The 21,678-nt window shown below is 54.3% G+C and overlaps 1 protein-coding gene across 8 annotated transcripts in view; it reads right to left on the bottom strand.

Moving 5' to 3' along the window:
• Hdac5 (histone deacetylase 5) overlaps positions 1-21,678 on the bottom strand; it is a 34,153-nt gene that overhangs the window by 11,547 nt on the left and 928 nt on the right. For 2 of the 8 annotated variants that reach the window (XM_055619554.1, XM_055619557.1), the window contains exons 2-3: positions 16,581-16,793; positions 10,127-10,198 (exon numbers count right to left, since the gene is read on the bottom strand). In XM_055619554.1, coding sequence (XP_055475529.1) covers positions 10,127-10,198; positions 16,581-16,602 — 94 coding nt within the window. In that variant the 5' untranslated portion in view covers positions 16,603-16,793. Of the gene's footprint in view, positions 1-5,743; positions 5,861-10,126; positions 10,627-16,580; positions 16,794-16,930; positions 16,992-21,678 lie in introns of those variants that run through there. The other 6 variants (XM_055619552.1, XM_055619556.1, XM_055619553.1 and 3 more) reach the window with 5 other exon arrangements.

Genomic DNA, 21,678 nt, shown 5'->3' on the forward strand with positions numbered 1-21,678 from the left:
GCTCAGTCTCATTCCCAGCTGGGGCAGATGAGGTGGGGCGGGGCAGGCATGGGAGTGGGGAACAGGAGGCCTCGGGAGGGTTAGGACTGCACCAAGCCAGGGACAAGATGGGGCTGACAGTCAGCCTGGCTTCCTCTGCTGGATTATCTCCTTTCAACAGTTTTATTGTAATTACCCTGAAAATGCCGCTATATATAGAGTGAGCCAAACAGCAGCTGTGTTGGGGGGAGGAGGGGTGAGAGAATGGGCGTGCAGGGAGGAGGTGGGAGGAGGAGACAGGAAAGGAAAGGGAATCAGACAGGAAGAAGAGTGATGGCACGGGGAGGGCTAGAGCTGTGGCATGGACCTCAGCCTCCAGCCAGCGGAGGATCCCCCAGAAAGGGCCAAGTGGTAGAAGGGTCCACTGGGTGGTTCTGGGGCTCCCATGGACAATGGGCCGTAGAATGGGAAAGGCTCCAACTGGCTTATGGGAAGGTTGGGTCTTGACCTCTTGATCCCTGTGCACTGTCCTCTGGTCACTGAACGTCATTCCACATCGCTGCCCAATGGTTGCCAGGGTAACCAGGCAAACACCATACCAGCAGGGAGCCCCAAGCCCAACCCACACCCCACAAAGCCGCCTGAAGCTAACAGGAAGGGGAAGGCAGGATACTGCTGCCTGGGAAGGAGGAAGCGAGAAAGGCAGCAACAACTCATCTCCTTTTCTTCTCCACTTCGCCAAAGAAAACTCCTATGTTCCTCACCCTTGCCTGGGGAGGCCACATAGGGCTAGGAAGATGTTCCCCAGCCAAATGGCCCACTCCATCCCAGCCAGAGAGAAGACAGACCCCTGAGATCCTTATGGTTGCCAGTGCTCAGGGCTCTTACCACCTCCACCCCCTACTCCTGACCCTAAGTCAAGTGTGGGAAGGGTGTGTATGGTAGGCACTAAATCACACTCATTCTCTCTCTCTCTCTCTCTCTCTCTCTCTCACACACACACACACACACACACACACACACACACACACACGACACACATGTGTCCTCAGGGAACACAGCGCTGAAGGGCATCACCAGCCCAGGGGCAAACCATACCATTATACCTAATACGACTAGAGGTGACAGTGGTGGGGACTCGGGGGAGAGCCTGAGAAGGATGTCTCTTAGTACCCCCTCCTTCTCCAGCATAAGCTGAGCACATTCCTCTGTGGTTTCTCTGTCAGCCACACTGACGACTCTGTGGCCACCAGGCCAGAGCCACATCTGCAGGAGTGGCCAGATGTGGCCAAAAAAGGGTGGAGTCACACTCACAGACACACAATACCCCCCCCCCCCCCCCCCCCCCCCCCCCCGCACAGTCTCTCACTCTCCCTCTATTCCATGCTCGGGCACCCAGAAAGGGTGCCCCACACCATCGTAAAAAGCAGGGGGGGCCTGCCTCTAGTCTACCCAGCCCCCACAGCATTCAGCAAAGCCCTAAGCTGGCTGCAGAGTAGCAGTTCCTAACTAGAGCTGGTTCGGTCCTGACACTGATCACTCCACCAAGAAGTGGACTGGCTTCAACCTACTGCTCTTTGCAGTGCTAGGGCTACTGGTGCTAGATGCTAACTAGCCCAGGAAAGGGCAAGTGTCTAAAAGTTCCTGGCTCCCAGCAGATAACCCCGCCCCCCCAGGATGGAACAGTGGCAGGCAGGGCTGTCTTCTCTGCAGGACTCTTGCAGGAAGGAGTCCTGCAGAAAAACTAGGGCCTCACGAAAGGGAGACCCTCCCACTGCTAACACTGCTGAGAGGCCTGGCTCTATGCTGCTAGTGGGCACCGCAGCCCCGTTGGTATGCAGGTGGAAGGCTAGCCAGAGCTCTCTGCTGCGCAGCTTTGCCCCCATGCAGGAGGAGAATGTTAATTTGTGGCAGCATGAAGCTTGCCAGGCTCCGCCGGGCTCTGCCAGGTAGCAACCTGGCTCCTTTCAGGATGGGAGCCAGGAAAGAAGGAAAATGGGGTCCCCAAAATGCAGTCTGCCTGGCACAGAACCTACAGCCTGGCTGGCCTGGAATCCCCTTAAGAATCTGTGTCCTCTGCCAGCTTGGCAAGAACAGAGCAGGTGACAGCAGCTGCCATTCAAATGGAGCACTTGGAAGGGGAAGTGGGTGTGTCGGGACAGGAAGAGGCTCTTGGCTGCCTCCCGGTGGACCTAGAAAGGTCGGAGAACCTTGGGAGAGAGGAAAGAGTGGACAGAGGGGCATGTTCCATTCAATGAGATGACTGTTTAAGAGCTTAGGCTAGCCAAGAGGGCCAATATCACATGGGATCCTGGGTCCTTACTTTACCAATCTCCAAGCCCACCCCAGGCCTCTTGCTGACCTGCATAGAACCAATGCCGAGAACTTCCTGTGGAAAGAAGTGCCAGGGCTCCAGAGAGAGGCACTGGCTACTTACCCTACAGACTCAGACCCTTGCATCCTCCGGGGAGTGGTGGCCTTGGAGCAGCTGGGTGGGCAGTGCTCCCTGTGTCAAGCCACTAGCATGACCCTGCCCGGGCAAAGCTCTGGCTCGGAAGGTATAGAGCTGCTCATGGGTATAACAGGGGACACCTCACTGATACTTCCTTCTCAGCCAGCAGGCCTCTTCTCCCCACGAATCCCATCAGTACGAGAGATGCCCAGGCCTCTCAGAAGGAGGGACCAATGGAGAAACTCTATGCCCACTGCCATACAGACTTAGCCTAAGAATGAGGGGGAGTTGCACACTATAATTCTAGATACACAGGAGGCTGAGGCCAGAGGATTGTGAGTTGAAAGCCAGAATGAGTATCTCAGTGAGATTCTGCCTCAAAAGCAAAATAATACTTTAACTCCAGCACTCGGGAGGCAGGGGCAGGTGGAGCTGTGAGTTTGAGACTAGCCTGGTCTATAGAGTGAGTTCCAGGACAGCCATGGCTATGCAAAGAAACCCTGTCTCAAAAAAACAAAATAAACAACAACAACCACAGATAGCCATGGTGGTTCGTGCCGGCATTCAGAAAGCTGAGGCAGGAAGACTGCAGTAGGTTCTAGGCCAGCCTGGGGTACAGAACAAAACCCTAGGGAGCTCCTGGCTAGCCTACGCTACAGAGTAAAACCTCCTCAACTAACAACAAAATCATGAAATTTAGTTAGAACATCAGGTCCCAGGCAAAGGGATATGGTCTCAAGGCAGATAAGAGGCTACAGGCCACAAGGAGCAGGTCTGACAGTACCTTTGGGAACTCAAAGTAGACGCCAGCACAACAACAGCAAGGGGCAAGCTCTGCTCCTGCTTGGAACACTCCAAAAGCCATGCTCCACCCCCACCCCCACCCCACAAGTCAGACACCACAAGTTAGAATTGCTGGGAAACAAACCCTGACCAACAGGGAAAGGGCGCCTCTACTCCACTTGGGGGAACCCTGGAGCTGTCCAGGGGCTGGACCCACCCAGAAGAGCCTCAATGCTTAGTATGTAAGACAAGGGAGTGAACTGTGTGACACTCGGGACTGAAACAGACAATCCCTGACTCTGGGGAGTTTCTGTGCCTGGAGGGTTCAGGGTGAAAGGGTCCTTTGAGACCATCTGTTCCCAGCCCTCCGAGACAGGCTTTGGAAACCAAGCTTCACAGAGAGGTGGCTGAGCAGCGGCAGCATGGGGACCTAAACCCAGGTCACCTGGCTCCCAGCACGGGCAGCCTGCTCAGCCTGGCTCCACCGTGGGGTGTCATTCCAGACAGTACGGGCAGAAAGCCCACCCACGGAGACAGCACATCCCACCAGTATTCAGGTAGCCTAGGCCTCCCTCGTCAATAATCAGCAGCTTCTTTAAATGTCTAATTACCTTGTCTGTCCCTTGGAGAATGAAAAAAAGAAAGGCTCCTGTCCCTGTCTTGGCCTTGAGAGAATTTGGAAGGAGGCGGGGAACACGCTTCACACTCCTCTGCCCATGACGCCGATGACCCCTCCCCACTGAGGCCGGTTTCCCATGATCTATTTCTGTGCTCTTACGTGACTAGAGAGGCCAATTGAGGCTCAACAGGTTCTACCGCAATTCAGACAGCGTTTCCACATGTGCAGGCTCGGCATGACTCTCACCTAGCAATTTGCACAACTCGCTCGCTCGCTCGCCGAGCGACTCAAGCGAATACGACCATGTAATGGGTACGAGTGAGGGCTCTGGGAGGGATGGCACAGGCTCAGGGCAGTGCCACTTGGTAGTCAAGGCTCTAGGTGCCTCTCCCCACACGCTACATGCAGGCATCTGCAAAATGGCAGCGGAGCACCTACCTCCCAGGTTGCCAAGCCCAGGAGAATGCATGCTGGGGAGCTCGGCACAGGGCCTGGGGAGGTCGCAGAGGAGCTGGACAGGGCTACTATTAATGTCTCCTGGAGAGAGAGAGTGTGTGTGTGTGTTCTGGCTTTGACAAACTAGCAAAGTCTGTAGACTACGACTCAGGATATTTCTATGGGCTCAGAATGTATCACAGTGGTAAAACCCTTGCCTAATGCATAAGGCTCTGGACTCATCACAGTAATAAACAAACAAACAAATAATGTTTCTAAAGTTCACAAAATAGCCAGCTGTAGTGTAGTGGTGTATACTCAGGGTAGCCATGAGGTCAGTCTGAGCTACACGGTCAGACGCTATCTCAAAAGAGCAAAAACATCTCTGATGAGTTCAAAGTCAGCCTTGCCTATAAAGCAAGTTCTGGGCCAGACAGAACTACAGAGTCAGACCCTGTCTAAGAAGTAAAATGACAAAAAAAAAAAAGTCAAATATGATGGCATATACCAACACTTGGAAGGCTGAGGTAGGATAATCCTTGAGTTTGAGTTTGAAACCAACCTGGGCAACATGGTCAATAAGTTCAAGGTCAGCTTGAACTACATAAAAACATATTCTCTCTCTCTCTCTCTCTCTCTCTCTCTCTCTCACACACACACACACACACACACACACACACACACAGACTGGAGAGATTTCTCATTGGTAAGGATCACTGTCTGCTCTTCTAGAGAACCCATGCTTAATTCCCAGCATTTTACATTGTGGTTCACAACCATCTGTAATTCGAGTCCTGAAAGATCCAATGCCCTCTTCCTTAGGTACCAGGAATGCACATGGTACACAGACATAAAAAAACAGGCAAAGCAATCACACACATAAATAATTTTAAATAAATAAATAAATAAATAATGTGTTTGTCTGGTTTTTTTTTTTAACCAAAAAGCACACAAAATAAAATACTTAGAATTATGTAATGCCAACTTCACAGATCGCTTAAGCGCTATGGATGCTAAGCTCAGGCTCCTGCCACAGGGAGGCCTTAGCTGTCACTCGGGTTGTCTGAAGGTCATTCTGTGGTCCTGTACCATCAGAGCCCTTCCTTTGGACTGTACCATGGCCAGCGGCTAGCTGCCACTAAAAGAGAAGAGGTTCTGGGATCAGCGTCCTCTTAACCCTAGCACTTCAAGGCCACCTCTCCGGCTTCACTGCCTGCTCTTTGCAGCTCAAATCTCAGCAGTGAGATCCCTTCCATCCCCCCAAAAATAGCACCTAGAGCAAATGGGCACAAGCTCTGGCCCCTGCTTCTGAGAGCCCCCAGCTCTACACAGTCTGAAACTCTCCCATCCCTGTCCTCGCTGTGCCCCACTACAGATGACATCTCTGCCCAAGCCTAGTCTCTATCCTCCTGGGTGCAAGGTGCTGGGAGCCCTCAGCCCTTCCTCCAGCAAGACAGAAGCAATGTGAAACTGACCTCAGAGACCCTCAGAATGTCAGTAAGGAAAAGGCACAGGAGCTCAGCAACTCAACGCCCCCAGCTGCAGGTGGAGGAAAGTGAGGCCACAGAGGGAGCAGGCTTGTCCAAGGTCACCTGAAAAGGAGGCAGAGGAGCCGGGGCTTAATCTAGACTCTCCTGGCTCTCTCTGCCCCACTCCCTACAAAGCGAAATGGAAAGTCTGGAGGCTGGTGCCCAACACAGAGATGCAGAAAGGAGCCCTAAGGATCCAGCAACCTCCTTGAAGGTACCTGGGTGGGACCAGCGGACCAGAGCCCAAAGGTTGAAGGGAGAGAGGACAGGCGAAGGAAAAGCCTTGAAAGCTCTCCAGCAGGCTGAGGCTCTGAAAGACCTTACAGGGATGCAGGATCCAGGTGGAAGACACAAAGTGTCCCTTGAGTCAGCGCTGATCTTGGGAGGCTATCTAGAAGAGAAGGTTCCCACCTCCCCACCACCCCAGGAATAACTGGGCATAAAAGCTGCAGGCAATTAAAAGGCACAGTAACCATGCAAAACCTACAGCTGTCGCTCCTACTTGGGGGGACAGTGGTGGTGGCAGGATCCCCAGGGCAGATCTTGCCTTCATTCTCCACGCACAACCCAGGCTTCGGTGTCCAGCAGGGCACCCTGTCCATCTGGCTGCTTGCCATCATCCCCAACCCTGCTAGTTTAGACACCTGCTCCTGGCATCTCAAAACATCCTCTCTCCAGACCGCCAGGCTGCTGGGAATTTTATCTGTCTAGGGTAACAGCCACCCCCGCCCTCTGCACAGGCCCGTCTCCCACCAGGGCCTTCCGTGGAACATGAAAGACAGCGCACATTTGACATGCTCTACATCAGAACGGCCAGAAATGGAGCTTAAATGTTGCTTGCCGAGTTATAATACAAGACTCAGAACCCGCATCTCGACACATCTCCTTTGCAATTCTGTTGCAATTCAAAGCCAGAGAACCACTGTCTCGCACATCCCTGGACTGCCTGCTCTCATTCCTGTTGACAATCTGACAGCTGTTACAGCTGTGTGTGGACACGGTCAATCTGACTTCCTGTCTGGCAGCTGTGCAGAGGGGAAGGGACAGCTGAGGGTCTCAAAAACAAGATGAGGTAGGAGGGCATGGGGGCAGAAGAGGCTGTCTGTACGGGTGAGTGTTTTACTGTGATCCTGGGCCCTCATCTTCTGAGCCAAAGCGCCTGCAGGGAGAGAGATAATTGGCCAAGTGGTTCCAAGTATTTATGGGAAAAAAAAAAAAAAAGACTACTTCTAGACACCCCAGGAATGGGGCCAGAATGAGCCCTATTTTCTAGGAGCAACAAACTTCGGGGCTACAGACAGGCCTCCCACATAAAGTTATGTTGATGGGCATCCAACTAAAGCGACAAACTGGAGTTAAAATCTAGCCCATGCTCTGGTTGCTAAGCCATAGACACTAGGTATGAGGAGGACACACCCACCAAGACAAAGGACCACTTTTAAAGAAATATGAGTAAAAGCTTTTGTGTGGATTAACAATGGCCCCACCCACACAGACAGACCTGAGTTCAAATCTTAGCTCCTACTTATTTTGTGCTCCGGGTAAGTTCTTTCACTTCTCTGACCTGTCTCCATTATGGGATGTGGGTAATTAACATTCTTCCTGATAGAGGTCAGTAAGGAAAGCCCCGGGTAGCCTGGTCACCTTGTGGAGTACAATATTAGTTCCACTGGAGCCCTGCCCTTCCTACCTTCCTGGCATCCCCACACCTACACATCCCCAACACAGTCATGCTCGGAATGGCCTCGAGAGCCTAAATAAGAACAGCCAGGGAAAGCCCCACTTGCAAACCTGAATCCCATGGGACTTCCCAACATCCAGAGCATTCCTTCCTGGCACAAGCCAGATTCCTACCTCCCTCAGTGGGGAGAGGAGCCTCCTCTGCCATGCCTTCTCATCATATCCAGGACTCAGCTCAACCAGAAATGGACAAGGGGATATCAGAGCCCAGCTCTGGGTCATTGGGAATCCCACAGTGGCGTTCGTTAAAGATCCCTAAGATCCTCAAGCTAGGGCCAAGCCTAGATGATGGAGTTGCCCACTGCACCCTGGGTAGTGACAGGATAGTTAGACAGAGACACTGCCAGTCACCAACAGAAGGGAAACTGCCCCCTTGCCCATGCTCCTGTCCCTCTTGAGCTCACTCACCCTTAGGTACCCACTGTAGCGTCTCTATTCAGCCACCAGGTCAAGCCCCAGAATAGCACCCAGGCATCCTGCCACGAAGGCTGGGTCTCCGCCCCCTCATGCAACACTCATTCATCTAGGTACCACCCACTGTGCTAGGTGCTGAGTATTGGCAGCTAACAAGACAGCACAGGGAGCAAAAGCTGTCCCCGAATAAGAGGTCCCAGGACTTCCTCCGATGGACAGAGAGGCAGGGCAGCATCTTGCAAGGCTCCCTTCTCCAACCCCTGGGGCTGGGGAGACCAGCAACGCCATCCGAGAAAGCACCCCTGGAAACTGCTTTTTCAGCCGTAAGCTTTTGCATTTTGCCGGGAGACTGACTACTCAAGACACTGGAAGGAATGGGTGTGCGAAGGGGAAAGGGATTGGAGGGAAACACCAGGCTTCTGGGCCCTCACGGCCATGTTTATCTAGGGTGAATTTTTTTTTAACCCAAAGGTTAAAGTGTTTCTATTTGAAACATCTATTTACATTCCAGAGTCCAAAAAAAAAAAAAGGCAGCCAAGCTCCAGGCCTATATCTGTCCCCAGCCGCGTCACAGACACAGCATCAGAGCTGCTCAGGGGGAACATTCCTAGCCCTCTCCCTGAGCTGCTGGGGTGACTCACCCCTCTCTCCTGCCAGCAGGGACTGCGCCACACTCAGAAGGCCAGGTTGAAGGGGGGGTCGGGGGGTGGAGATCTGGAGAGAGGGATTGGCTGGGGTATCTCCAGGGATAGAAGAACACGGTCCCAAACTTCCAGGGTTTCTGGTGTCTAACTCAAAGAGAATGAGTAAATACGAGGACACTTGGGGCCAACTGGTAGCTCAGCGCAGAATGGGACAGCTAGAAGCTGCCCGAGGTGATGGTCTTCGGACATTCCTTAACCTCCCAGGTGCCCATCTTAACACCCAGAGGCCAAGGTCTGGGGCTGAGGACAGGGGCTCTATCTCAATTAGCCCTGGGCAAGCACCAGCCTCTGGACTCCACCCCAGGGACCTGCTGGGCACCTTGCAGGGCTGATCTCTACGGCTGTGCCCTCTAAGAAGACACTGAGTGGCCAACCCCATCCATGTCCGAGCAGACAGTAAATCACGTTCCAAGGACTTTCCAAACCTTCCCCAAACACTCTTCTGACAGCCTAATCCTACTGCAGCCTTATCCCGGGACAGCCGAGAGCCAAATCACAGGTACCCAGAGAGCGATACAGCTCCCACCTTCTAATTGGAGCCTTCCTACCCACGCCCAGGTATCCAGAGTCAAGGACTCGAGCACACAGACACATATATTCTCTCACAAGTACCAAGCCAGCCACTGCCAGGAGGGGCCAAGCCGGCATGGGTCCAGCAGGCACCTCCCTGAAGGAAGCATCTTGTGGTGCCGGCCTGGTGGCAACAGGTTCCTGGGAGCAAGAGGAGTGGCTCTGGGGGGGGACTCCACCTCCCCACACACCAAGGATCCAAAAAGGTCCCCCTGAGAAAGTGGCAGGGCTAGGAATCCTCAAGCTTAGGTTGGGGGTGGGGTGGGGAAATCTTCAGCCCACCTGTGTCAAAGTAACACTTAAGAAACCTCAGCCTGGGGAAGGAAAAGAGCTAGGAACCAAGCCAAAAGCCTTCAGCTTCCCAGCTGCTTGCTCGTCCATGCTCAGCCCTATCCCAACAAGCCTCTTCCCTAAGTGTCCATTCTCAGCAGTCTCCTGATTAAAAACTACACCCTGACCAGGTCAAACCCAAGCCACGAAAGCTAGGATGGTTCTGACTCCTGTAGGTATCCCAGGTACAACTTCTTCCTCTGCTCAACTGTGGGGAGCAGGCAGCCTGGAGACAGGTCACTGACCCATTTCCTCCCCTCTGACCGTGGGCCAACTAGGCCAGAATCCTCTGGGAAGCCCCAGACCCTCGAAGCCGAGGCTGACCCTGCTGAAGGCAGAGGCACTGGAGGGATGCGGCAGAAAGTAGCTGGGAGGCGGGGTGAAAGGACAGCTCTGAACAAGGAGGGGGGCTGTCCTAGAAGCACAGCTCTTCCAATCAGTGGATGTTCAACAAAACCCTCAAGAAAAGCTGAAGCAGGACCCCAGTGGGGCCAGGCTCACGGTGAGATGCTCAATCCAGGTACAAGGCTGCCCAAGAGCTGAGGGCGGGTGGGGACACAGAGCCACTTACCTGCCACAGGGATGCTGTGCAGAGGAGTCCGTGGCAAGATTTCCAAGGATGGTTCCCGGCCTGACATGCCATCTGCTGAGAAACAGGACTCGGTCTCATAGATGGTCTGCAACATCTCCACAAGCCCCTGTGCCTTGGGCACCAGCAGCATGCCAGGGAGAGGCCGCCCGAGGCGGAAGCCGGTGAGGGAAAGGTGGTCAACTGGGCCAACAGGCTGCTCAAGGACTCCCTCAGGCCGCTGCCGCTGGGACCCAAAAGGCAAGGAGGCGCCTCATCCGGCCTGGGCACTCCAGAGGCAGCAGAGGCAGGGAGGCTAATGAGGCTGCAGGCCTCTCTCTACTACAGGAGCACGGGCCGAGGACCGTCCAAAGGTTCCAGGAGTTGGGCTATGGCTGGGTGCTCAGGGGACAGGAAGGGGAGCTCAGTGGGCAGGCAGGCTGTCTGTATTCCCTCCCAGCACCACCGGTGACAGCTCTGGGCCTGGCTCCCTGCTCCTCCTCCCCGAATGAGCCGCCGGCAGCTGGCAGGAGACTGAAATAGCAGTTGGGGGAGGGCCCTGTCTATAAATAGGTGGAGCATGCTCAGGGAGCCGCCGGCTGGCTGCCAGGAGCCCAGGCCTGGCGGAGGCCCCATGGGGGGAGGCGCGTTCCACCCAGGAGGAAGCGCCAGTCAAGGGGGAGGGGGCAGGGAAGGCCTGCACTCAGGGCCAAGGCCACAGACTTGGGTGGCCAGTGGCTGGACTAGAGAAGGGTCCCGGCAGGGGACCCATGCATCCGGGATCAGCTTTGGCCCCCGTTGGGGGCAAACAATGGACTGGACACCAAAAAGCCAGCCTGGATCTTCTATCTCCACACCCCTTGCCGCGCACAGCAAGGGAAGGAATCAAATAGACCACAGAGAGGTGACAGACACCCAACCACCTGGTCTAACCTCACACCTCCTCCTAACAGCCTGTGGAGTTAGTTTGTTTAAGTTCTGCCTTCCCACAGGGCTGGGAGATGCCTCCCCACACTCTTACTATCAGGGAGACCCTAAATAGCAGTAGGGTGGCAGCTCTCCCACCCATTCTAGAGTGCCACCTCCAGCACTCGGCCTCTTTCCAGGGAGCAGAGAGATTTTTCTGGGCAGGCGCTGCCCAGCCCAGGCAGGGGACTGGACAGCACCTGCCCATTCTCAGCTCAATCAATGCTTTCCTGGCAGTGTACCCAGTGTACCCAGCTGGGACCATCACAAACATCATTGCCTTTAGGCTAATAATGACCTCCAGAAGGAGGCCAAGATGGGGAAACTGAGGCACCACAAAGAGAAAGTCACTCTAGGCACAGAGCTGCTCACACGGTAGGGACAGGAGGTCTGAGGCTCTGACCACCATACCTCATGGGCAGAATATACAAGTCTGCCCCAGGTACAAGGGCCACCAGGGCCTAAATAGGAAGACTTGGCGTTGGAGGCCCTCCAGTTAGTTGTAAAGCTCTTAGCATCCTGGCCTGGGGAGTAGCCCCAGCTCTTTGGGCCTTCCTGGGCCATGGGGCCACTGTGCCATCAAAATTGATGCCACCTGCCAGCACCCGCCACTGTTGACCTGCCCCTTCTTCTACCCAGCTTGTGCCTCCCACTGATAAAGAGATCCCACTTGGCCCCCTGACCTCACTGGAGCCTTTTAATAGACAGATTATTCCTGGATCTGTATCCTCCTCCCCTTTCCTGACATCACAGTTGCTAATTTTGAACCCCTCCTGGCCCCTCCTTGCCCCCCACTCCAGGCATAGAGCCAGGGACACCTGTCCTCGCTCTCTGACTGCATGACCTCACCCTCCTGTCAGGAGCCTGGGAGAAGCTGTCTAACCAAGGACACGGTGGCCGTGGCACCAGAAAACCATCTTCCCAAGCTTCTGCCAGGGCACCAAGGGCTGCTCCCTCAGGTAGGAGGGCGCGCATATGAGGGTGGTGGTAGAGGCAAGCTTTCCTGAGCATAGCGAGATGCAGATGACACCTGGGGTAGGGGTTTGTTTCCCAGTGGTAGACCAGGAACCAAACTGGGAGGAGTCTAGAGCCACTGCCAAGACAGATTCTAGAAGGAAAAGGAGTAGAACTATTCGACCTGGGTGCTTGGTGCTAGAAAACATCACTGTCTGCCACCCTTCCCCCAAAAAGAGAAGGGAAGACCAGGGGCTCCACCAAAGAGTCACAGGCAGCAGACAGAAGGGAGCCCAGAAAGTGTGGGGGGAACCCCTCCCAGCCAGGGCTCCACCCACCCACGCTGAGAACAACCAGAAGGGCTGGCTAGCCCTGTCCTGGCTCTCTCCACCTGCCTCAGGCACAGGAGAGAGACAAGTGAGCTCTGCTCACGGGAAGTTAGCAGCTATGCAAAGTTGAAAGCAAGGCACCTCAGACCCTAGACTAGCCTGATGTCAAAGATGACCTTTTTTTTTTTTTTTTTTAAGACAGTCTCACTCTGTAGCTGAGGCTAGCCTTGAACTCGCAATGATCCTCCTGACTCAGCTTTTCCACTGCTGGGACTACAGGCTATCAAACTTGGTAAAGAGGATTTTCAAAGAGATCCAGGACATGGGCACCCAAAGGCGAGGGCTCAGGGAAAACAGCCAGCACGACCGTAACTTCTACGCTTTAAGAAGGGAAGCGTCAGTCCCCAGAATCCTCCAAGGAAATGTGACAGGACAGGTCTAAGGGGAAGGGACAACAAGCATCTCCCTTCTTCTAAGATAAAACTTAATACGACAAGGTCTTCCTAATGTGTAACCTCAATTTTTTTCCTACTAGAGCACCCCTTTCTCCTGTTTACTCTTCCGCCCCTGCCACCCACAGCTCCCGAGTCCCACCCTGCAAATCTCAGAGAGGACTCACTAAGGATGTATCCATGAGAGACAACCGTAGCCAGCACCAACAGGTTCAAGCCCAGCATGGGCTACAGAACCAGCTCTGGTCTCCCAGCAGTACCTCCGGCCCCACCTCTAAGGCTACACTCTGGCCTCCATGTCCTCTGAAGCTGGAGCAGAAGGAAGAGCCTAATGCTGCCTCCTTGAGCTCTCCCAGATCTTATTTCCTGGGCCCAAAGGCTGGCATGGGGGCCTGACAGGAAGGTGAGAGAAGCAGTCCTGCTTCCGTGAAGTCAAAAAAACCCAAGGCTGGCCTGGAGACCCTGCACTGTGAGATGCCTGGAAACATCGACCCTGCCTCTACCCTATAGTTCTTTCCTTTAAGCCCAGGCAGGCTGGCACCCGTCGGGATGGCCCAGGAACTACTATGAACCAGGTCCACGGTCAGGGACTGGCTGAATCTCCTCATTTAAAGCCAACTTCGGGGAAAAAGGTACACATCTACTTTGGCATATTCTGTTTCCCCTCTGGGTTGACCCTGCCTCCTCTCACCATCCAGTCCTGAGCCTTCATTCCCTCCGGGACGATGAAGGGAGCAGAGGAGGATGGACTTCCATCTGCCAAGGCACCTCAGTAGAGAAGGCAGACCAAGGGTCTTCTCCCCACACCCCTGCTCATGCCAAGCGCTGACCCAGTTTCTCCTCCTCTGGCTGGCTGCCTACCCTCCCAGGGGCTTGGAAGCAGAGCCTGAGGCAGGGAGACAGGACGCCAAGGTTCCTGGCTCCACCCCACACCGGTGCCCCAGTTTCTCTGGTCACCCCAAAGGGAGGGGGCAGTCGCCCTCCCTCCTGGGAAAGGGAAGGAGAGAAAGTATAGAGGGGGCACGCTGGAAGGGGCTGGGTAGACAGGTGTTATCATAAAGCTCATCTCCCTCCCACGCTGGGATGCCTCCTCCAAGGCCCCACCAACAAACACCCAGACAGGGTCACGTGGCAGGCCACATTCTTGTCCCTCTCTTAGCAATGGCCCTGAGAACAGGGTACAAACAGGGCGGTCGAAGTCCTGGGTCCCAGGGAGCCTCCTCCAAGCCAGAGCTGGTACAAATTCTATCAGTCTTTAACCCCACAGAGGAGAAGGCAGAGACGGGACTGGTTCTAGAAAAATAAAGAATGCCTCACCCTTTGCACCTCCCTCTGCCCAAAGGGAAAGGGACAGGGAAGCAGACTGGCTTCTTCAGGGAAGTAGGATTCCTCAGATGGCCAGAAAGTAGATGAGGTCAAGTGCTGGCATGCAGCTCAGTCCAGAGGTATATAAACTGAGTGCCCACGGCCCAAAGTGGTGGGCCTAGAAACAAATCCCTTGGTCTCTACCTGCCACCCCTCCGAGGGAACCTGCGTGCTGACTCGAGGGCTGGGACAGAAGGGATGGATCAACCATTTTCTGTCTTCTTGCTCCACCACAGCCCAGCCTCGCTGGTGATGCCAGGCGAGGACTTGTCAAACCCAAAAGTCCTTATGCTGAGGGGAACCAGAGGACAGAGAGAAAGTGCCCTGTTGTACCCGCCCTGTGGCTGTATGCCCTACAGAGAGAGGAACACGTGGGCCAGGATGACAGAGAGGTCAGTCATGCCCATCGTTCCCGCTTGTCCGTTGTCTGTGCCGGGGCTCCAAATCTTTCTTGCCTGGGGCCTTCTGCAAGGTGTCCACAGGGAATCAGACACATATGCACTCTGGCTGCAAACTGTGATTTCTCTATTTCTGTGGAATTTCCAAGGCATGTAGTTCCCAGCTTCTTCCAGGCTCTGGGCATCAGAAGCCCCAACCCCAATGCCAGCTGAACTTGGAGAGCAGATGCTGAGCCCCTCAAGGAGGAAAAGCTGTCTGCAGACTGGCTGTCTCCATGGTCCGGGGCAGCTATGAGTGGAGTAGCCAACCCTGGAACTGTAGGAAAAACTATGGGAAGGTCCACAGCAGTTCACCTCTTGCCGCAAGCAAAGACCCCCGTTTTTAAGCCTCTCAATAGTCCTAAAATATAGTTCTATATCCTGTGCCCTCCGCTTTCCCTCCCTTTCATACAGGGAAAAGACAGCATCTCCCCCTGCTGGAAGCAGATGGAAAGCCAGCCAGGAGGCAGGCCACCAAGGATGCCTATGCTGCCAGGGCTCAGAAGCTGCCAAACTGGTGGACACCTCCCGCTACAGCACGCTCCTGCCAGCTCTGGCAGGATGGCTGAGAGGAGAACCTGGACCATCAGTGTCTAGAATACAGCCCTGGTAACTCACTCGCGCTGAATGGAGTGTGAGAATGGAACCTACAGCTGGGAAAGGTCCTTCCCGTTCCACCAACAGATATCCCTGGGCAGCCTCTGTACCCTTAGTCAAAGGTTAACACCCAACCTCTGTGTGAAGCAGGGAATGAAGAAGGCTCAGAGAAAGGAAGCAAGAAGCATTGTTGTGCATCAGAACTGAGCCAAGAGCTGAACTGAGGAACCGATGATTAGTCCTCATTCCATCCCTTTCATGACCTGAGATGATGAGACAGGAAGCCAGAGCTCTACAAGCCCACCTGCTGCCACCATTAGGGGCTTGAATGAAGGGAAGGGCGGGCAGATCTCAGCAGTAACCACAAACGCACTAAGAAGGTGTCTGGGGAATTGAATTCCCCAGTGTGTGTGTGGGGGGGGGGGATTTCTCCCTGCTTCTTGCAGCTCAGTTTTTATCCAATGCCCCCAACGTCTCTAGAAGGGAAAATATCCATCTATCCATGTTTGCAGAAAAAGACAAAGGGAAAGGATGTGCTGGGAAGGGTTAGAGTTGGGAAAGGGTTTGAGGTAGGCAGGATAGGGCAGGATAGACACTGAACGACTCAGACTGTTTAGGGAGATAGCTGAGGACAAAAGGCAGTTATTACTCTAACCATGCTGACCTATGACCCCCTGGGAAACTCCTAAGGGTCCAGCTCAAGTCATCTGGACATATCCAAGCACATATCAGAACGCACCCAAACAAAGCTACCTAGAGTCCCAGCCACAGACTATTCCTGGCAGCACTGAGCGGGGTCTCAGCAGAGAGGAACAGCAATAATGAGTCAAAAGACACCCCAACTCAGGAATCCACCAAGAGGAAGAGGGCAATCAGCAGAGGGCCAAGACCTCCCTACAAACACATAACCCCACTCCTATCCCTGTACTGTATAGCCTAAGGTATAGGGCCCTGTGAACCTCTACCAGGAAAAAGGTGCAGGCCAGAAACATACTCCAGCAAGGGAAAAAGCCACCACCACAAGAAGTAGCATGAACATTCAGCTGTATCCAGGAAAACGCTTCCAACACTGTCCCAGGCTGCTAGCCGGAGAGTCACACCACCATCTCAGATACCCAACACTCTCATGTCGAAGGTGGGCATAAGGGCAGAGGGAGACCCAGGCCCTCCCAGAGTCATAGATTCCCAGGTCTGTCTCATAGTTGGCCTCTGTCCTTTCATCTGTTCTTCACTCTTGACTCCTTCATTCCCTGACACCTCAGACACTGGCAGTCAGCTGGCCTGGGCAGAAAACCCACACAGCCCATGGTATCCAAAACTGCCCCAGGAGGCTCCTCTCCAGCCTCCCAGCTCTTACCCGACTCGTTAGGAGAGTTCATGCCGGCTCTGGGCCTGCAGGAAACTGGCGTTGGGGGCTGGGATGGGAGGGGGTGGAGCTGCGGTGATGTCAAGAGAGACAGACGATAACAGACAGACGGACGGGACAGGAGCCCGGGGCGCAATGCCTCTAATGCCCATCCAAGGCCATCATCCTTCGGGGCGAGGCAGTCAGGCACTCAGAACGGCATCCCTGGGGAGAGACGGAGCAGAGTTAGTGGTCCCTAACTTAGTACCATGAGAGGCGAGGTCAGCTTGTACCGGGGAAGAGAGGGAGAGCCACCTGCCCAGGGCACATAGGAAACAAAGAGAACTGGGCCAGACTCTTACTTCTTGTCTTCCTAATTGGTGCCCAAGGGACAGGAAATGGCTACAGCGGCCTCTGCAGACACCGGTGTCCAGAGCCAGGTGTACCCTACAGGTACAGGTGCACTTAGCAAAGTGCTCGGTGTAGGACTAGCTGTCACCAAGTATAGCCTCTGGCCATCTCTGTGGCAACGGGAAAGGCTGAGCTGACCTGGAGTCCCTTGGCAGAAGTTCAGAACAGCTACCTTGGCACATGCCTTTAATCCCAGAACCTGGGAGGATCAGAAGTTCAAGGCCTACTGTGACTATATAAGGCTTAATGCTAGCCAGGGCTACAGGAGATCCTGCCTCCAAAAAACAACAACAACAACAAAAACAGGGCCAAGGAGAGGGCTCAGCAGGTGAAGGTACTTGCTGCCAAGCCTGATGACCAGAGTTCAAGCCCACCCATACAGCAGAAGCAAAGAATCGACTCATGAAAGCTGACTTCTGACCTCCATGTATTCATTGTGCCATACAAACACCCACATATACACACACACCCCATACACAAATAAATGTAATTAATAATAATAAAATTGTTAAAAGTTCAGGGAGGAACTGACATCCAGCCCAGTAGTCTCTGGGCCTCACAGGCCTGGCATCTCCTCCCTAGGTTCTGAGCCTTTGCCACCCATCTCTGGAAATGAAACATGCTTTCTTGTCTTCCCAACACCGTGATGAGTCAGTGTTTCATGAATTAGGATAGTCAAACAGACCCAGCACCCACTCTAAGTGTGCCGGAGTTTCTGGCCCCAACCCAAGGCTTTGTGTGTGGTTCAGGTTGTGCTCTGTGGAAGGAACTATGAAATGCAGCCTGTGCACACGGCCGGTCAGGCAGTGGCATGACACACGCTGAGTCTACTGGAATAAGGGACACCTTTTTCTAGTTTATACAACGGCACCAAAAGGCCCAACAGTACCCAAAGTCAGTGGAGTCATGGAGGATGGAGTTAGGGGCTGTGAGTTTGCCAGAGTCCCCACCCGGCCCCACAGTAAGTCTTCATGTCTTAGATACTAGGCAACACCACCTGGACCAAACAGCCCTCGGGCCACCCAGACATGATCTCATTCATTTACTTCCAAAAGAAGCCAGGCTCTGCAATGCCCCATGACAGCAAGTGTCAAAAAGTGACCAGAGATGCCAACATTAAAATCCTAACTCTGAGCCGGGCGCAGTGGCACACGCCTGCAATCCCAGCACTTGGGGAGGCAGAGGCAGGTAGATCTTGGTGAGTTCCAGGCCAGCCTGGGCTACAAAGCAAGATTAGGGCGGCCAAGGCTACACAGAGAAGCCTTGTCTTGGAAGAAAAAAAGGAAACCCTAACTCTGCTCCCCAGCCTAGAGCAGACAGTCAGGTATCATTTACCGTCTATCTCCCCTCACCTTGATATCAATATATCTCCCAGAGGGCCCCACCTCCTGGCAGTATTAAATCTCTGCAAACCCTCCATTCTTATCAAAGATTTCGCAGGGTGAGGTCCAGCTGGAGCCTAGAAGCCCCCAAGTCTTCGTTGGCAGGGCTACAGGAACACATACACAAAGACTCAGGGTTCTGGGCCTGCTGCTCCCTGCTGCTTTGGGCTCTCTGGCTACAGAAGGGTATATTCAGATCAGGGTTCAGGACTGAAAGACTAAAGACAAAAGAACCTGCACAGGTCTGGGACCAAGTTCAGGAATGCAGCAGGTGGGGCTGTTGGTCCTGGCAGGGCCCGCGTGGGCAGGCCAACTCAGCCCGTGCCCACGCCAGGGCTGGCGCCCAGTCCCGCTCACACCCTTTTCCGTGGGTTGAGGAACACAGGTTCAGAAATTCCCACGACTGCCAGCAAGTCTAAGTAGACCAGCCCATCTACTTAGTGAGAAAACCCTCCAAAGCAGGCCACTCAGGAGGATTAGATCCCAAGGGGCCCAAAATTGGTGAATCTCATCCCTCGACCCCCTCATCCTCACCTAGCACCTATTTGGGTCTCCTCCACGGAGGAAGAAAACAGCTCCTTGAGCTCACACAGTGGGCTCAGGATATAGCCACGCGCTATTGCTCCCCATGGCATAGGACCCAGGGGCCATATCCACCTGCAAAGGGGCCCCCATCCCCCGGTTCACAGGTCTTCCTAGCGAACAAGAACCACCAGCAGGGCTTCCGGAAAAAAACAAAGAAGCCTTCACAGCCCAGTCAGGACAGGCCTAGCTTCTTGTTTAGGGCAGGGCAAGCCTGAGCTGTCTGCACCCTCTTCAAGAGAGAAGCTGAAGACCCACTGCTATCTAGCTGGGGACCTGCGGCTGCGTAGCCGCTACCCACCACTTGGACAACAACCCAGTGTGCAACGCCAGCACCCCCAAAGCGCTGCTCCTCTCACCCCGATCGTCAACCTCTACCCTTCTCTTAGTATACTCCAGGGTCTCAACTCCTGCCTCCATCGAGGGCATCCAGGCAAGGAAGAGTGCAGCGCACGACAGAACCTCCGCCTATAAGCTCTGCTAAGGTGAAGAAGGCAGGGCAGAATCCCCAGGGAAGCAACCCTACTCCATCCACCAGCGAGGAAAACTCTAGCAGAGGGTGGGAGGAAGAACTCCCCCGGGGGGGAGGGGGGAGGAGGTGACCAGAGTCATGCAATGCCCCGAGGGCCACAAGTTCACTAGGCCTCCCTCAAACAGCTCCCTCCAAATTCCCCTCCAGAATCACCAATGCCTCCCACTCCCAACACGGCAGCTCTGGGCCTGAGAGAGGCACGCCCAGGTCTTGAGTTCCCAGCCCAGGGCCACTTTCAGATGAGGGGCCACTACCTACGTCATACAGAACAGGGCCTAGCGGATTGAAGCAAATCCTGTGCACTCGAGATGGGCTTCATTTGTCCCAACACTCACCGCCTGGCAAAGCTCAAAGCCCAGACATCCCACCGAAAGGCACCAGCAGTTTCTCATCTGAACCCCTCCCGGCTACAGCCCTAGCAGAGAACTGTTCCCAGCCTCCTCCCAGAGCTTCCACGGCCTTGTGCCTCCCCACAAGCTGAGCCAGAAGGATGGAAGCCATGCAGGCCCCAAACCAGGGAAAGCGGGAAGACAACAGGGGAGGGGAAAAAAGGCACCAGGCTGACAAATTCATTTTCTGCAATCGGCCCATTTCTGTTTGTCTGCTCAGACGCAGCTCCAGGCATCTGCACAAGCCAGATGGAGGAGGCTGCTATTTCTAGAAAAAAAAAAGGGGGGGGGAGGGGAGGGAAGAGGTGGAGACAGAGGGCATTAGACAGGGTCTGTTTGCCCTAAAACCCCAGACAGAATGATGATACCCCCTCCACAGCACCACCAGGCAGGACTCTCATTCAAAAAAGGGCTGAGGCTGGGGCAGGGGTGAGGTGGGCAGGGGGAAAAGAAAGGCAGAGAAAGTTTAATTAGCCAAAGTCAGCTACAATAGGCCCCCTCACGGGCTACATCAGGTTTTCATTCATGAGCAAGCGACAGTGCTCCAAAGTGCCAAGAACTGCCGCCCCCCCCCTTGCTGTCTCTTTCTCACACCACCCTCTAACAGGAGTGAGTCCGCTAGCAGGCTGCCTGAGCCTGACGCTGTGTTCCAGACATCCCTCCTCAAAGGGATGTGAGTAGGAAGAATTAATTATTAAAGAGCAGCTGGTACTTAAGCACCGGCTGCATAACCCCCAGCTCCTAAGGCTGGGCCCCCTCCTCTGCCTTACAGAAGCAACAATGAACCCCCAGCCCCAAGTCCCATATCTAAGCATACAGCTAAGATACCAGCCCTAAGAAACGGAAGGGAAAGCTCTTATCTCTGCCGCTATTGGGGTGGGTAGTGCATGTGACACACCGTCACCCCCACCGAGATTACATGATCTGGAAGAGGGGCCGGCCCAGGGCAAACATTCTCTACCTATGGGGCAGTCTCTCCGGCCCCTGGTGTGTCAGGAGATGCAGGAAGCCTACTCCTTTAATTTAGGCTGTCATCTCCGACAAGACCTCGTCCAGAACCGAGTCTCAGTGGAAAGACGGAGAGGGAAGACTGAAGGAAAGGAGGAGGAGGCAAACCAAGTTCTCCCCAAGCTTTGTTGTTTAGGGAGGGAGAGAAAAAGGAAGGAGTAGACAGCAATGAAAAAGCAGGCAGCCCCGGACATGGCTCTTCCATAGCCCAGCTCAGCAGCCAGGATGGGCTTTAGAGACTGTGGATTTTCCCTTCTTACAACCCTAGCCCTATGTGGAGGGCTGAGGGGACCCAATGACAGAACTAGCCAGAGGTCTTCTGACCCAAACACTTCAATCTCCCACCCCTTCTGTCTCCTTTTGTTCCTGGGATCTGGTTCTATCTTCCCCTCCCATTGAACCCTAAGTCCCTCTTCTCCATTCCCATCCCCAAGATCCAAAGGCTAATTCCAGGTCCCAGAAGCATAGTGGTCACTATCAAAGTGGCAAGTCCTTACATACACACATACACACACACACACACACATACACACACAGTCCCCAAAAGCAACTGCAGCTACTACCCTTCCTCTTTGGGGACAAAAAGCTCATCTCAGAAAGCCAAACGCAGGGACATCAAGTGGTCACCTTCCCCCCCCCCCCCAAAAGAAACCCCCCCCCCCCCCCCCCCCACCCCCGGCCCCCCCCCTCCCCCCCCCCCCCCCCCCCCGAAATGAAGCCCACCCTACTCCCCCCCCAACTCCTAGATTCATTACTTATCACCCAGCCAGCGCTCCTCTTCCTGAAGGCCCCAGGGATGGGTGGGG

The sequence above is a fragment of the Psammomys obesus genome, unplaced genomic scaffold (genome assembly GCF_907164565.1).
Source record: "Psammomys obesus unplaced genomic scaffold, mPsaObe1.curated_primary_1811, whole genome shotgun sequence".
Lineage (NCBI taxonomy): Eukaryota > Metazoa > Chordata > Mammalia > Rodentia > Muridae > Psammomys > Psammomys obesus.